Raw genomic sequence first — 17,605 nt, 5'->3', positions numbered from 1 at the left:
TCATAAAGTTTGATTCAGGAAGATTCAATGTGAAGCATAAGAAAAGCAGTTATTTCTTGAACTACACTTGGTATCCACACATACCTTGATTTCTGCTGATCGATATACACTCCATAAAGCCTCAAAGAAAGTAGAGTAGGAGGATTTATTTGATAAGAGAATTCTGAAAGTATCTTTGAGAAGGGTTTCTTTAACAATTTGGTCCTCATAACCTGTTCCATCATCAGCTTGAAAGTCAAAATGTTCATGTATCTGGAAAAATTACAAATATTAGAACAAAAATATCGATATGCATGCTGGCTTGAATCCAGCCAATTTTCCTGCTGGTAAAAAAAGTTATGCCGGGGATCATTGGACATCATGGGCAAAAATCTTGTGAGACCAGGTCTGTGGTAGGAAAGGCAGTATGGTGCATGAGTGAAAATACTGGTTGGATCCAACTCTCTAGTAGGTGATCATAAAAATAGACTGTGAATACAGAAGCCCGCTGCATCTATTTATCTAAAGAGAGTATGGGACCCAAAGAGACCCATTTGTCCCATGCACACTGTGCAAATGTTATCATTTTCTGCTCCCACCTGCATCCCCACAATGGTGCTGGTGCTGGGTGGCAGCCAGTCACCAAACTTGGATGCTCGTGGTCCTCAAGCTGAGTGGCAGTCGACTGTTGGTAGCCGCCTGTAAGATCTGCATTGAAGGTTCCAGCTTGAGTGGCAGGTGGAGCTGGGAACCTTTGCCAGGCAGTCCTATATCCAACAGTGGTCCTTTCTGCACATGCAGAATAATGCACTTTCAATCCACTTTCAATGCACTTTGCAGCTGGATTTTACTGCGTGGAATAGCAAAATCCATTTGCAAACAATTGTGAAAGTGGATTGAAAGTGCATTATTCTGCATGTGCGGAAGGGGCCAGTAGAACATTGGCATGTGGATGGAATGCAGATTGTGATTTTAGCGATTTTTGAAAAACCCGGGATGAAGGAAATATTGCGGGACAAACCCGCTTTAGGACCGGGAAACGTGTGAACTTCTTGGCCAAACCAAGATATTTCCCTTGCTCAACCGGCGATGTGGAATCGACCATGAACATACATCCTGGAATGAAATGGAGGGTGAATCAAAGCTACTGAGTTTTCAAGGCATATTCCTAAGCAAATCAGAAGCAGTTTATTTTTGATAAACAATCTTGGACAGCTGCTAGTGTTTCCTAATTTGGTTATTGGTTCAAAATTAATTTGTATTAAGCTCTGAACTTTCAAGCATACATTTAGCTATTAGCTCAAATTGTGGGATTGTGATCTGTGAGTAATTTGGGAATATCCTGATTCATAGAGTAACAGAATCACAGTTGTAAAAGACATCGATATCTATAGAGTTATTTACCTATTAACAACTATCTACATATTAACAACTGTACCATTTCAATCCCCAGTGTTCACTTATGAAAGCTTCACATCTGGTGCTTTCACACATCCATTTTCATTGTGGTGTTTAGGGTTTTTGGAGAATCTGGAAATAACCAATATTTTAACTGGCTTCTTTGGTAAAAGGAAATTTTCCTTCCTCAGAAAAATCTACACATAGTTTCTTCTTAACAGCCTAGATAATATTGTTACACTAGCTTAACAGTAAGAAACGTTTTAAAATAGCGATGGGGAATAACTCAGCTTGGCAGCGTAACAATACTTGTAGCTTGTTGCTTCTATTTAAGTCTTACTTCAGGATACAAATTGTTTGCTTACCTCTAGAATGACAGGATACATAGAGAGGTTGAACCCAATGTCAAAGGTTAGCATCTGAAAGCATAAGCTGCATCTGAAATAAAATGACAAGTCTACATGTGTAGATTTAAAAATCCATCATGTCTATCTAGAGATGGGGGGTGGGGGGGTGGGGTGGCACTGGAGTTCTTCAGAATTACACTGATCTCCAGAATACAATTTCCACTTAGTGAAAATGAGCATCTCTTCTGAGCTCCCTCTCATTCCCAAACTCTGCTCTCTCTAGGCTTCATCACCAAATTGCAAGGAATTTCCCAACCCAGAGTAGGCAACACTAATTCTATGGTATTCCAACTCTGGAAGCTTAGCCAGAATAGCTCTAAAAAGATACTTACTGAGTGAAGGCCTTTGGTCTAGATGCAAATTCATCACTGAAAACTTCAGCTATAAGTAGGAGTTTGATTATTGCTTCTTTCATGTCATCAAAGGCTTGCTGTGGGGAGTTGGCTTTCAAAAAGTTCTCAAAAAAGGTTTGCAGCTACCAAAAAAACAGAATCATAAACAAGTTTGGAAAACTCTACACTATACTGAATTTAACATAAGCAGAGAATAATCGACAGATGAAAATATTTTCATAACCAGGGTTGCTGTGGTCTTCCTGGATCCTCTTTCCTCTTTGGCATTAAATACCTTAAGTACTGCAGGGATGTACCTATTGCCTAAGTTGTAAAAGAAACCGGAGATTGCTCTGGAGCTGTTGGAGGCCATGGTTAAAGCCAGGTTGTGATCCATGCACCAAAAGAGGTTATAAGAGAATGTGATTCCTAAATATTTGAATTGCTTAACCTGCTCGAGACTAATATTATTGACTTCCCACTTGTGGATCTTCAGCCACTTGGAAAAAACTAGGATTTTTAATTTATTGTAATTAATCTCCAACTTATTTGATTCCAGGCGCAAGTACTCTCCCATGGCTAGCAATCTTAACCTTTATCAGGACGCCGGAGAAGGCTCAGCATTTTTTTGGAATGCGTGACAGTAAGCAGACAGAATGCGATCACAGCATATAGCATTAATGGTATTGATAGTGAGTTCAATTTGGGGGTGTGTGACTATTTCTGACAAGGCAGAAGCTGAGTCGTTCAGGAAAATATTAAATAAAATGGGGGCTAGAACGCAGCCTTGCTTAACTCCTTTCATGATGGTAATCTTTTCCGTTAATAGGCCCTCTTGGGAGCATTGGATTTGACAAGTTGTATCTGAATGGAGTTGTTTAATCATATGGAGGAGTCTCAGATCAATTTTTAAAGCAAGGAGTTTCTGCCACAGTAGTTTTCTAGAGATGGAGTCAAAGGCTCCTTTGAGATCGATGAAAGCTGCATATAGCTTGTTCTTTCCCATAGTTACATACTTGTACACTAAGTGGGATAAAATAAGGTCGTGGTCTAGGGTCGTATTCCCTTTGCGAAAGCCAATTTGCTCAGCTCCAAGGATTTTGTTCTGGGCTAGCTGGAGTTCTTTTGTTTAGCAAAAATTTAGCGTAGATCTTTCCGGCCACTGATAGGAGAGTGATTGGATGGAAATTTGTTGGATCATTTGGATCTCCTTTTTTATATATTGGCAGAGAGGCCAGGATTTTGGGATTAGGCTTGAATAATTTATTTGAGCGAAATGAGCTGCTAGAAATTGGGCCCACCAATCTGTATTTGACTTAAAGATTTCTGCCATTAGTGCATCCGGCCCTGGGGCTTTCCCCTCTTTCAGATTTTACTGCATCACTGTGGAGGCTGCACTGGGGCAGCAGAGTTCAGCTGGGAAGGCAATTTCAATGCTTGCCCCAGGTGCCATTTTCTGCAGATACACCCCTGCTTAGGTGCCCATATCCATGCTTACTGACTTGGCAACGACCAGTAAGAGATGACTGTGATGTTCAGGGAATTGTTTGTATGTGGAGTGTGGAAACCAGCACAGATACAGTAATATGATAGTAACACACAATTTGATCAATCCATTGATCTTTGCCTGATCTGCCTGCTGGGGTGTGGCATTCCTTGTCTCTAAAGAAGGTGTCACAATATGGGATAGGATAGCTTTGTTTAATGGTACATGCTGTAAGCATCATAATGCAAGGGGATTTCCTTGCACTACTGATGCTGTGCCTATGACTACAGTTAGCGACAGTTAACTACACTACAGCTCACACTTCATGGCTTTTAAATCATTCTTTTAACAAGCAACACATTTCTTTTCCATCACTGTCCCACTGACCAAAAATGGTGCCTCTTAATTATACTGACTGGTTATCTAGCATTCAAAGCTCAATGTAAGCTAGTGCACCCATAGCACAAAGGGGAAAATTACACTGAAAATAGACATGTGGAGTGGAAGATATTCCTTGGTTCATCTGCAGCAAACCGTATCAAAGGAGAACAGGCTCTTGCCCATCTACCATTTGTGTGGAAGAGAGAATTTTTAAAGATTTTCATGTTCTCAAAATGTATACATGATTTATTTTAGGTATTTCTAACCACATGCTTATCCACACAAGGAAACAACCTAGCTGAAATAAAGAATCCAACACACTAACTCCATCTGCTGGTCAGTTAAATAACTACCAGTACCAATCTGAACTTGTTTAAGGCAGAAAAAAAATTAACATAAGGATAACAAGCAAAGGCTGCAATCCTAAGAACACTTTCCTGGGAGTAAGCCCCACTAGATGAAATAGTATTCATTTTTGAGACTTGCACCCCAGAATATTGGCACTATGAAAAGAAGGGTATTCTGCTATACTTTCAACCCTTCTATTTTCATTTGCCTTGATCTGGATAACACAGGCTAGCCTGATTTTGACAGATTTCAGAAGCTAAGCAGGATCGACGCTGGCAAGTATTTGGATGGGAGACCTCCCAAGAATATCAGGGTTGTGATGCAGAGGCAGGCAATGGCAAAACCACCTCTGAACATCTCTTGCCTTGAAAACCTCAGGAACCACCATATGTCAGATGTGACTTGGTAACAACCAAACTTGCATTCACCAAAATGTGAAATCATACTGAGCTCATAAGCTGAATAGACTGCACACATGCGTGCAAGTGCACACACACAGATTCTCTTTCACACATACAAACAAAGCTATACATATACACGAAGCTACCTTTAAAAGTGTAGAGCGGGGGTGAGAAGTCAAGCCGTGTTTACCTCTTACAAATACATGTATTTTAATTGAAAATTACACAGGCTGTCTACAATCAGAATGAATCAATCTTGTGAACAGCTAAAGGGAACAGTTAGTCTTGAAGTGAAACTATACTGATAAAACCCCAAACTAATAATGGTATTCTAGTAGTGGCAGCTGTTAAGTATATCTGAGTGAAGAATGTCCAGGATCAACACTCTTAACACAGCAGAAGCGTGCAGCACTGGAACCCCATGGTGGTTGGGAGGAGTGGCCACTTAAGGTTGGGAGGAGTGGCCACATAAGGCAGATCCTGTGACTCATGGAACCCTGGAAAATGTACTTCCCAGGTTCCTGAGTCTATTTCACTGGATTTCAATTTAGACGTACTTTTTTCTAAGTTTCCTTGAGAGCATTTAAAAGCTCTCAAGTGTATGTGTACATGTATGTGTGCGTGTTGAGTGTTCACATGGAAAACTCACAAAACGTGTGTGGAACTTGATGCAAGCCCATCATTTCCTCTCAGTCAAATCTGGAACTCTGCCCATCACCACTTATAAACTGAATGTGTTCTATCAGCCATATATTATCTTGTCCATGACACTTGAGAACCTTCTTCAACCTCTTGGGGTACAGTTGTACAACCAAGCAGGCAGCAAACCCTGCAGGGTTTTTTTTTAAGCAGATGGTTGACTGCCATCCATCACTAATGAGCTATGCCCAGCTTGGTGGAGCACAAATAGTGCGGGTCTAATTTAGAAGTAAGACATGAGAGAGAAAATGCTACTGGGAAGAAAAAAACAGAACAAAAACATTTTCCATATCAGTAGCATTTTGAAAGAAGCTGACATGGTAAAGGGAACATTTTACCTTGACTGAAAAGTGTTTCTTTTTGGATGGATACAAGACAATCCCTGTTGAATGAAGGAATGCTCGCAAAGGTGTTAAAGATGTGACCAGTACATAAGCTTTGATGATGACAGACAGGTCTTGAATTTTAAAAGACTCCTTACGTTCAGCTGAAGCATATGTTGAATGCCTAGGAAATAACACAACGTTATGAAAAGTGTTGCTTCCTCTGACCCAAAACATCTTATTGACTTTGCCAATAAGTTCACGCCAAAGATGATCACAAGAAGAAGGATGATTTATATAGATGTATCATGCCACTTGACAGAATACAAAGTGCGAAATCTGCGTACGATATTTGTATATGATAGATCAAATTTGTGATTATTTTTTTCTTCATACTTTTTAATACTTGGCAATTATGCCCTATATTAATAAGTATTGGGATAAGTACAGTAATTGACTCATTGGCATATTCTATTCTCACAAATACTAATTCAACAATCTAACCATTACATTACACAGGCCCTCTGGTTATCTATCTACTGATCCCCACTTTTTGTATCCTGATCTTCCTCCAGGCAGCGTACAGTCATTTACACGTTTCTTCTCCTCCATTTTCTCCTTGCAACAAATATGAGTTCACAACGAGAGAGAGAGAGAAAAATACCTCAAGGAGACCCTATGAGTACCATGACAGAGTAGGATATAAGAAATATGGAGGAGAAACAGACAACATCTTAACATCTTAATGGAACAGAGGTCAATCATTTGCAGAGATAATTTGGAGTTCAGGAGAGGATCAGCAGGTGGGAAGAACAGGATATTTAACTGGTCTCATGCCTACCAATTCTGTTCTCCAAATTCTTACAAATTTCCAAGACTGCATTATTCCCACAGTTGGACTCATTTCAGTTTCATCCCCACCTCCTGATTCTTTCCTTAAAAATCCTTTGATCACTCCATTAATCCAGTAAGGGGAATACAATGAATGTTTTGTTCTGCATACAAGAATTTGGTTCATAAAATAACCAAACTAAGACTTACTGCTGCATATTCTCAGTTGGCAAATCTGACCCCTGGACAAGACGTGACCTTCCATGGTTGTTATGTGATTTCACAGCTTGAAGATATCCAGGTGCAATGATTGAATCTGAAGCCAAAAACAGATCAGGGCAGGCAGAAAGAGCAACTGGAAGATGCAACTCTGAAAAGACATTCAACATGGGGAGGGAATTAGATTGCTGAGGTTAACTTCAAGAACTGCAATAAAACCAAAAACTATACCATTCATACATGGCCAAAACATGCATTTGTGTATGTATAAATATTTTTTGCACTGAAACGATTTTCAGCATACAGAGGCTGATTCCGCATGGGCCAAAAACAGTAGTGTGAAAATGGTGTGAAAATGGTGTAAAAGGGTTTAAAACGGTGTAAAAGGGTTTATACTGTTTATACTGTTTTCACACCACTGTTTTTGGTCCATGCAGAATCAGCCAGAGTGTTTTCAGTTGTTATTTCTTCTTCTTACTTTATTACATTTATATTCTATTATTCTTTTAGACGTTTGAAGGAGATTACTTGAGCATCCCAGTGACATCCCATTGAATGTGGTGTTTATTTTTCGGATGTTCTCAGTTTATTGAACCTGTTAATCATGAAGTACACTTTTAAACTAAATAACTGTTATTTTTGTCAGTCTGTCCAATACTAATATTTCTATGTAATACAGAGATTTAAAGTTTCTCAATAACTGTTTTAAAAAATGAAACAAAACTTTTTCAAGGAAAAAGGAAGAGGGAAAAATTGGATTATGAGGGAAAATTAAGGGTAAAAATAATACAATCTGGTAAGTAAAGGAAAATGTATGGTAAAAATACTAGGAGAAATTTTAGGTATATTTTGGCAAAAAAAATTTAGACAAACCTTTAAAGAGAAAATATAGTTACTGAGGTTCTGAGTACTTTGTACCTGTCACCACATGATATAATTAGAACAATTCCTCTCAGCAACAATTCAATGGAAAGATGCATAGATGAAATAACTGAAAACGTGGAAGATAAATTGTGCAGCTTATGAAGGACAACAGAATTTGCACTGGAGCTGGTTGAGTCAACTTTGGCAGTGTCAGGGGCTGGAAGCCTCCCCCAACTCAGGCCAACCTGGGGAAGACAGACAGAGTGAGAGGAGAGGCTCTGCTCAGTTTACTCTGGTAGTCCTGAAGCTGGTGACAGTCAGGCCTGGATCCTGCTGGAAGCTCAGCCCCCAATGCATGGAGGAGGCTGCTGTAGATGTGGGTATGGTAGACCAAAGAAGCCTGGGACTAGCCAAGCAAAAGCATTCAATGGGGCCTGGTGGGCAGTTGTCTGGGGCTAGGAAGGGGTCAGAGTTCCTTGGCAGCACATTGGAAGCCCTCCATGGGTCAGGGCATGGAGGTTGAAACATGTCAGAGATGAAATAGTGCAGGACTGGAGAAGCCCAGGATGTGTGAGAGTGCAGGGCTGGAGAAGCCCAGGATGTGTGAGAGATGTCAGGTGGGAGCCTGGGAAGGAAGGACTTGCAGTTTAGAGAGGGAAAGGCAGGTATTTCCTCAGTCTTTGTACCCTCCCATGAGGAGTGAAGGGAATTGAACCTAGATGGGCAAGGGGAGGGACCAGTGGAGTATTGACAGAAAATGGATCCAAGGGCAAAAATTGAGTTTTCCGGGGGGGGGGGCAATCTAGGGAATATGTAGCCCTAGAGACAGTGGCATACCGCAGCACTCCTGGCAAAGAAGCGCTGGGCCTGCAGGAGATGACCTCCCCCCCCCGGTCAGCAGGGTAGGCTGCCAGTGAAGTCCAGTGATGTAAGGACTGTGGGGAGGAGGGAACCTCCCCTCACCCCCAGAAAGGTGCTTCAGCCCAGCAATGCCTGGGTGTCGCCCCCCCTGCTGGACCCTAACCCTGCTGCCTTTTAGTGGACTGGAGGTGGGGGTAGTGCTCCATCAGGCGACCAGCCCCAGTCTGGACCCTGGGCAGGCTGCTCTGGAGCTCCACCTCCCGGACACCCCGTCCCACGTTCCCAGGCCTCTTTTTTGTCCTCTTGGCCAAAGGGGGGTGGGCGGTGCTGGGGAAGGGGCAGTCCCCACTGAGGCCTCCCAAGAACCAGCCCTCCTGTTCTTTCCACCAGAGAGGTGGCAGTGGCAGGGAGGTGACTTGCTAGAGATGGCTGCCCTTCCCTGGTCTGGCTGAGCATCATGACCGCCAGAGGCTTCACCAGAAAGCAGCCACAATGCTCTGGAGCCAACCTCTGGTGGTGCTGGAGCAGTGTAGCAGGTTGCCCACCTCCCGTTCCTCAAGGGGTTTGGGATACCCAGAGCTTGCGCCTCCACCTGGGAATGGACCAGCCATGGCAGGCGGAGGCAGGTGTGGGCCCCCGGTGTAGGCAGCAGGAGCAGGCCAGAGGGGCGGAGGAGCGGAAGCAATGGTGGGATTCAGCAGGTTCGCACCACTTCGGAAGAACCAGTTGTTAAAATTGTGCTTGTATACAATCAGTTGTTAAATTATCTAAATCCCACCACAGGAACCGGTTGTTAAATCCTTTGAATCCCACCACTGTGTGGAAGGCACTGCGGGCCTCGCTTGGACTCTCAGTGCTGCTGCTGCTCTTGACAACAGCGGGCATGGCAAGGGCACCGCCAGGTAAGGGGCTAGAGCCAAGCCTGGAGGCCCTCTTGGGACTGTGGTGCGGTGGCTACAGGGTGGTTGACAAGTGAGCAAGGAGCCGGGATGCAGCACAGGGGGCCCAGTTAGCGGTGGGGGTCTCCAGATGGCAGGGGGCCATGCAAAGAGATCTCTCAACCCTCCTTCTGAGACATGGGTGAGGGGGGATGTATGGACCTGGGAAGAAAGAAGAGGGGTGTGGGGGTGATTTTTCCACCCCTGCATGATTAAATGGCCTCCGCCTAGGGACATTTGTTCCATATGTCCCCCTGGGTGGTACGCCCTTGGGAAGGACTAAAGGAAACTTTATGATAAATCCATGTACCCGTGGGTAACAAGGAAAATATACAAATTATGCCCTGACCAGTGGGTCAGAGAGTGAATCAGAGAGAGATTTGGAGTGAGCCCAAGGGAAAGCAGTAGAACTAAATTACTTAATCTCCCACTCCTACTCCCAATTCTGAGGCTAAAGGGCGCCTGCAACCCAGATAAAGAAGGTGGCGGAAGGTAAAAATAGAGAAATCTCACAGCCAGGCAATGAATCTTTGAGGAAAGTTTAGCTCAGGAATTATATACAAGGCAACTAAGAACAGAGAAAGGTAGCATACAAGATGATTTTTTGTGACCATTTGGATGTACTGCCAGAAGATATACTTAAGCAAGCTGAGGCTCTTCTTTCAACATAAATTCCAGATTGGGAGGAAGACCTACGTGAGCTATAAAATGGCATTCAGCTAAACCCCAAGTTTAAGAAATTGTGCCAAGAGTTTTGGTTACAGAAAGAAAATTTTGATTGCTATCCTTCACTGCAGGCAGTTGTTATATTTCCAACACTTGGCCGCTTTATGTCAATTCTGCTTCAGGATAGAGTCTGTGATCTCTGCCCGAATCAGCTGGAATCAATCAGCCATATTTTATTTGATTTCCCGAAATTCAAAAAAGTTAGAGGTCCCCTGCCTTGCAGTGTATCCGCTGACAAATCTGGGGTCATAGTAGCATCTAACTTGGCTTTCTTTCTCAATAGTAGTGATGCTGAGATTCTTGAAGAAGTTGCGAAGTTTCTTTTACAGGTATTTGAACATTCATCAAAAGACATATAACCATGGGCCTTTTAACACATATTTATACTTTTAGCATTGTAAAACCATGCTTTTATCCATTTTTAATATAAAATATTTTATAGAAGATTTAACTTTTATTTTCTTTTGATAATTTGTTTAACTTCTGACAATTTACTGCCACCTCTGATTAAAGATTTCTGGTTAGATATGACTAACAAAGGTTATGGTATTGTATATTTCCAACACCATATTTGGTGGAAAGTAGTTTTAGTGTGACTATTCAACTTCTCTCCAAGTGAAGAAATCGACTCCAGATTACTAAATGTGGTGATTTAAGATTCTTGGTAAGTGACTTCAAACCAGACATTGGGAAATTGGTATCACAGCTTCAAGCTTATCTATCGCATTGAGAATGTACTGAACAATAAATTAGTTAATAATGTTTTTTGCTAAATAACTCAGTTTTTGAAAAGCTTTGTTGAATAAATTAAATTGAAACTAAACTAAAAAAGTTTTAATTTGATTTTGGATCAATTTTCAATTAATTGTTATTGCTTTGAATTTTATTGTAATCTTGTTTAGTGGATTCTGCAAACTGCTATTTTGAATAATGCTAGCATGGGGAGCAGTGCAGATGAGTTCATAGAGCCAAGGGGACAGATGTCCCCAAAGGTTTGGAAATGATTAGGGCAGAGCTTCATCAGTGGTAAATTGCACTGACTTCAGTGAGGATAGCACAAATATACTCCATATCCTTCTTCTAAGCCCAGAGGTGTAATTCTATTGAGGATGGTACTATTAAGTACAGAGAAAGTGTGATACCCTTGCAGTAGATTATGTCCTTGTCCCATTAGTTTCAGTAAACTTAAGACAGTTTGCCTGTGACACAAAAGACCAAAAGAGAATGCTCAACGTCTTATTTGTAGTAAAATCTATGGGAAATCAGTCTGGTGCAAATAAGATGTAGCATTACTTTCCAGTTTTGACCCATTATTTCATAGAATCAATGAGTACAACTATTATGAGATCTGCCAGTAGAGGGTGTTCTTCTTCTTTCCTTTCTGCCAGTCACAAAGCCTTGTATTTTTTTGTTCATATGCAGCATGGTTTTTATTAACTACAGCAAAGTCCATTTTTAGACATTTCCAAATGCTTAAGTAAGGGAGAAGTCAAGCTGTTCTTTTATTCCCAGATCCCATTACTTAGCAAGAGACCACACACTGCTAAGCTTATTAAGTGATTAGTACAACTTCTCCTGAAAACAGATTCACTTTATTTCAGAGTGTCAAGCTAAAAGCATAATTGAGGCTTTTCTAATGATCATACAAGGAAAGGGCCCTGTGACAAAAATCACTGTTCAGAAATAAGCACACTGCTAACCATACCAATTGTTTACTGTATCACTCTAGACAATGGAATTCAGCAGAATAACAAGAATGTATCTCTGCCTAGGATGGGGGTGTTAACATGTGTATGCAGCTTGATTATATATTTTATCAAATGGTGCATTTTGCTTTATCTGTGAAGAAATTTTGGTGAGGAATACAACTCTCTGTATCTCTGATCTGCACAATTGTTTCAGATGGGTTTTTGCAGACATTTTTGTACCCCTTCCCCACTATGTTCTTCAAATCCTTCTGTATTTGAACTCTGAACTGGTTGGTACACTATGGTCCAGACTCAGAAGGACTTCCAAATGATGCAATGTATATGGAAGAATGGAACTGCATGAACAGTTTCAGAGTCTTTCAGTAGAACCAAATCACACTTGCTGCTTATTATGAAGCTCATCTGCACTGGCTGATGGAGCTTGAGGGAGGAGGTGGCGCCACAGTAGCTGGAGCCTCCCCCATTCCCGGCTGACTCCACCCCACCCCCCAAGCACTTCCTGGTTTTGGAAGTCTCCTTCCTGGCTGGGGAGCCCAGGGCAGGGAGGAGGGCTGAGCCGGAGCTTTCATCCCTGCTCTCGGCTGGCACTAAAAGCCCCATCATCGCTCCCTCTCTCAGAGTAGGGAGAGCAAGAGGACTTTTAACAACCAGTTCGGCTGAACCGAGCTGAACTGTCTGAATCCCACCTCTGGTTAGACCTCACCTGGAATATTGTGTACAGTTCTTGGCATCGCAATTCAAGAAGGATATTGACAAGCTGGAATGGATCCAGAAAATGGTAAAAGGTCTGGAGTTCATGCCCTATGAAGAGAGGCTTAGGGAGCTGAGGATATTTAGTCTGGAGAAGCAACAGTTAAGGGAGGACATGATAGCTATGTTAAAATAGTTGAAGGGACGTCATGTCGAAGAGGGAGCAAGCTTGTTTTCTGCTGCCCCAGAAACTAGGACATGGAGTAATCGATTCAAGGTGCTGGAAAAGAGATTCCACCTAAACATTAGAAAGAACTTCCTGACCATCAGGGCTGTTCAACAGTGGAATTCATTGCCTTGGAAGGTTGTGGAATTTCCTTCTTTGGAGGTTTTTAAATAGAGGCTGGATGAATGTATGTCGGGAGTGCTTCGATTGTTTGTTCCTAAATTACAGGGGGTTGGACTTGATGGCCCTTGGAGTCTCTTCCAACTCTATGATTCTAGGTCCAGAGTTCTGGTGAAGGACAGCTATACACTTTTCTGGCCAGGGATCACCAGCAAGTTCTCTCCTGATGAGCAAAGTGCTCTTTGTGGAGGGTGGTGGTGGCATATCAAGAGATATGATCTTACAGATGTGAGGGTCACAGATCATTGTGTTCATGCTCCCAATATGTGGGATGCCTCATCTCATTTTATCACATTAGAAAAGGTACATGTTCCTCTCCCTTTCTAAAAATGCTGCTTGCCACATTATTAAAACATGTCACTGCCCTTAATAAGCCTTGCAAGGTCAGATGATTAATTTAGGAAAGTGCTTGACTAAGATGAACTAACAGCTTGAATCCTTAGAGCTGGAAAATTCTTAATGATTTTGGAGGGTTTCTAAGTCATTGACTGCATTCCCACATCATTGGATATTATGCTAACATTGATCTGTAGCAATTGGGCTCCTGTGTTGGGGGAAGCAGAAGCCATTCAATAGAACTAACCATAGAGAATGCTTTCATGACTACAAGGGAAAGTCATGGAATACCCAGTCTGAAAGAAGGATTCTCTACCAGATACAATGACCAGTGAATGGAACAAGACATGGGATTGCCTTTAAAAATTTCTATCATTTTCAGTTGCAGCAAGGGAGCTTGCTAGAACATTCCAATAGGATGACTCTAGCAACCAATGGAAATCTATCTCTTTCCTTCCTACTCAGAAAACACCTCACCAGCATGGTATAGTAGTTAGGGCTCTGAGAAACCCAAGTTCAAATCCCTGTTCTGCTGTGAAACATGTTGAGTGACCTTGGGCAGTCACTTCAGCCTAACTTACCTCAGATATGTGAAGAGAAAATAGAAGAACAGTCAGTGATGCACTGAGTACCTTGGTGGGAGGGTGGGATTAAAATGGATTGAATAAATAAGAGGTACAAGTGTAGTGCTAGCTAAAGGGAGAATGGGGCTCTTCACAAACATATCATGTAAAACATACCTCTTTATAAACTGTCAATAGGCAGCAAAATAAAATAAGAACTCAATTAAACAATCACAGGAAAACAATGATTTAAAATAGTGGCATGCAATATTGATGGTGCCTTTTCAATTATTAGTTTTAATTGGTTTTAATTGCTGATTCTTTGGCCAGACTGATCATGATGTTGCTAGCTCACATCCCATCTCATAAATTGTTTTTAAAAGAAAGAACAAGAACAGACCTAATGTCAGCCTCTATGTCTTACAAATGAATTATGACTTCTCTAGTAGAAGAGGCTTGTTGTTTACATTTGGTTAAGGACATACAGTATACATGAGTGAATTGGTGCTGGACTCTTTAAAAGCCACATTCCTCACGTAGCTAAGCTATTTGCCAGTGAACACACTCCTTCAAATACAAAAAGCAAGTGTGATTAAACAACTGCAAAATAATTCAAAACAGTAGACAGTGACTTCAATAGAACCATGAAGTACAGCAGCTCTCTTTTATAGTAGCTTTCATGGGATTTTAGGGATCAACCTTCCCCCATCTCACTGTAGAAGAAGCATTCTCTTTCCTATTTTTTCTCTCATATTTGGGATATCTGTCCAAGGTATTTCAGTAAGTTGGGAAGCTTTCTCTGCAAAATAGGTCTGCCTAATTGGCAGAGTAGAGAATGAATGCTTGAAGGATTTTTGTCTTATTGAAAGATGTGTAAGAAGAAAATAATTGAACCTGGAGGAAATAATGGTGTCAGGTCCCAGAAGGCTGATAGTGTAATCAGATTCAGAATTCATACATGTCACTAAAAATGCTTCTGAACTTCTCCCCAGTAGTTGCTATGCCTGTGTGAAATACAGACAAGTCTTAAATTTGGGTAGGTCAAGATGCTAAAGAAATTGCTGGTTGTGCAAGAAAACCAATGGACAACCATCCTTCAATTTTGTGTCATCTGTGAAAAACTGAGGACTGCCAAGCCCCTGCTGCAGGTGGGGTGGGGTGGCACCCCATGCCCACAGCTCCTATTGCCTGCTGCTGTTCCAAGCTGTGGCAGACAAAACCTTTTAGTGACACTGACTTGATAACATCACCTCCAGGAAAAAGCTGGATATGACAGCAGGTAGCTCTAGAAATAGTTTCCAGGTTTTCCCGAGAAGTGATGTCATGCCACTGAAGCCACACATACCCCATGTCTCCATCCCAACTCTCCTGCCAATTCCCAGGACTGGCCTGGCACAACCCTAGAACTCTCAATAGATTTATTACTATTTCTGACTTTTTTTGCAGATAAAGCAAAATGGAAGAAAATCTCTAAGTGCTTCCTTGCACATTTAATCCTGTAGGAGACCAATTGGTGTCAATAAAGCATATATAATAAACAAAACGCACCAAAGTTGCCTGAAATCTCTTCTTGTTAGAGTTATTTTGTCCCACCATTTCTCAAAAAATGTCTGGGTGGCATTCATAGGTCTCCTGCTTTCTATTTTATCCTTACAATAACCCTATGAAGTAGGTTAGGATTTAAGGGAATGAACAGGGATTTAAATGTGAGCCTCCTCAGTCCTAGTCCAACTCTCTAATCACTACACAACACTGCCTGTCATGTTTGATGCAATCATATGCATAGTTGTAATTCAGTATGGTATAATGGTTATGAGGTTCAACTGGGATCTGGAAGAGAGAGATTCAAATCCCCATTCTGTCATAAAAGCTTGCTGAATAACTTTGGGCCAATAACACACTCACAGCCTAACCTCCCTTACAGGGTTGCTGTGAGGATAACATGGAAGACAAGGGAACAAGGCAAGTAACTTTAGGCTCCAATGGAGAAAAAGGTGGGATATAAATAAAAAATAATACATTCTTCCTCCAAAGGGGTGACATAAACATCTCATCAGCATTTCTGGGAAGGGCAGAAAGGTTAGACAGAGGTCATTTGTGCACTTGAGTTCTGCCTTGCAGTGAGCTTACCTTTCCTCTGCTGTAGACTTTCCTTTTTGTATTGTTTCTTGCCCTTTTCAAAGACACTGCAAGCCAGAGCAGAGAAGCTGCATGGTTTTCAAATGCTGGCAAAATGCGACTTTTCCTGTTGTTTTGCTTTTACCTGGGAAGCAAAACCACTAAACAAGAAGTATAATTCTTTATCAAGGTTTTGTTGCTCTTTCTGCATTTTCCCTGCTTTTCTGGCCACCATTTCTGAACAATCAGAAGGGCTTTGTTTTCTTGGTGATTAAAAAAAAACACTGTAGATCTACTGCTGCAACAAGGGACTGGTCTATTGAGCTATCAGATGTCAGGGGGGAAAGGGGGGAATGCATCCTCCTGAATGAAGTTTGCAAGAAAACAAGACATACAGGAATTAAACTTTTGCCCCTGTTGGACTGGCAGAAGTAATTTAGATAATAAGGAAAGGATCCTTTTAAAATACAACTGATGTAGGTAAAAAGGATCTGCTAGTGTGGTAAATTTATTGTATATATATGTATACTCCTCCCCTATTAACTGTGGGATGTAGTTTGGTCCTTCTTGGTAGAATTCTTGGTTTCAGTTTCTAATTCTTGTATGATAGCTAATGCTGATGGTTGTAAGAGGTTCCTTCCCTGTAAATAAAAAGCTGTTATTTTGGAACAGTCTCTGCTAAATGGAGCTAAAAAGAGGTGCCGAAGTGAGTATTCCAACCTAATCTCTTATGTAAACAGAAAACTGTGGGAAAACCCCACGGCAAACAGCCTTGAGGCAAGCACAGAGGTGTACAGGGAGAAGATGGCACTCGGGGTAAAACCTGATTTTTCCAACGGGCCCCCCTCCTGGAAAGGTTGCTGCTGATGGCAAGCACCCCCCACAGTTGCTGCTGCTACCCTCCGCCCATGGTTGCTGCTGCTGCCTCCATGCTTGTGCAAGGCTGCATCACACTAATCCAAGGCTTCTTCCTCTGCAGGGCACCTGGCTGCCCCTGAGGGGTGGGGGAGACTGGCTGCGAAATGTGTGGAGGGCAGCTGGTGTGCCTCTCCCTGGGCCACCAGGGTGCCCTTGGTGTCGGCGGCACACATGGTGGTGTGGTGCGGAGGAGCCTGGGCACCCTCCAATTGATGGCTGAGTGGGCTTAGCAGCTCCTCAACTGGGCCCGGGCGCTCACCAGCCAGTCCCCCCCCCCGGTGGTTGCTGCTGCTGGTGCCTGGTGGCTCTCTCTGTGAAGGCAACTGCAGCCACCAGCAGCGGGTCTGAAGTCGGTGAGCGCAGCGCCGGCACAGAGGGAGCCATGCCACAGGAGAAGCTGGGCACAAGGACCCAGGTGGCACCCGGCGTCTCTCTCTGTGCTCGGGCCATTCTCGCCAGCTTTGGGCCCGCTGCAGGCCTGCTGGCAGCTGCAGTTCTTGTTGCCTTCATGGACAGAGCCTCCAGGCACCGGCAGCAGCAACCACCGGGGGGCGGGGGAAGGGTGCCCTGGCCTGGCTAAGCAGCCACTAAGCCCACTCTGCAATTGGTGGGCGCCCAGGCTCCCCTGCACCGCACCACCACATGCGCCGCCGTTGCCGGCACCAAGGGCTG

General features: G+C 42.6%; 1 protein-coding gene across 2 annotated transcripts in view; it reads right to left on the bottom strand.

Moving 5' to 3' along the window:
- The window catches only part of CPED1 (cadherin like and PC-esterase domain containing 1), a 113,002-nt gene that overhangs the window by 51,040 nt on the left and 44,357 nt on the right, over positions 1–17,605 (bottom strand). For both annotated transcript variants that reach the window (XM_048500466.1, XM_048500467.1), the window contains exons 5-9: positions 6,796–6,955; positions 5,770–5,938; positions 2,117–2,259; positions 1,743–1,815; positions 85–252 (exon numbers count right to left, since the gene is read on the bottom strand). In XM_048500466.1, coding sequence (XP_048356423.1) covers positions 85–252; positions 1,743–1,815; positions 2,117–2,259; positions 5,770–5,938; positions 6,796–6,955 — 713 coding nt within the window. The remainder of the gene's footprint in view (positions 1–84; positions 253–1,742; positions 1,816–2,116; positions 2,260–5,769; positions 5,939–6,795; positions 6,956–17,605) is intronic.

The sequence above is a fragment of the Sphaerodactylus townsendi genome, linkage group LG06, assembly GCF_021028975.2.
Source record: "Sphaerodactylus townsendi isolate TG3544 linkage group LG06, MPM_Stown_v2.3, whole genome shotgun sequence".
Classification (NCBI taxonomy): domain Eukaryota; kingdom Metazoa; phylum Chordata; class Lepidosauria; order Squamata; family Sphaerodactylidae; genus Sphaerodactylus; species Sphaerodactylus townsendi.
Note: the sequence above shows the minus strand (reverse complement) of the source record. Positions and strands in the feature narration are given on the sequence as shown.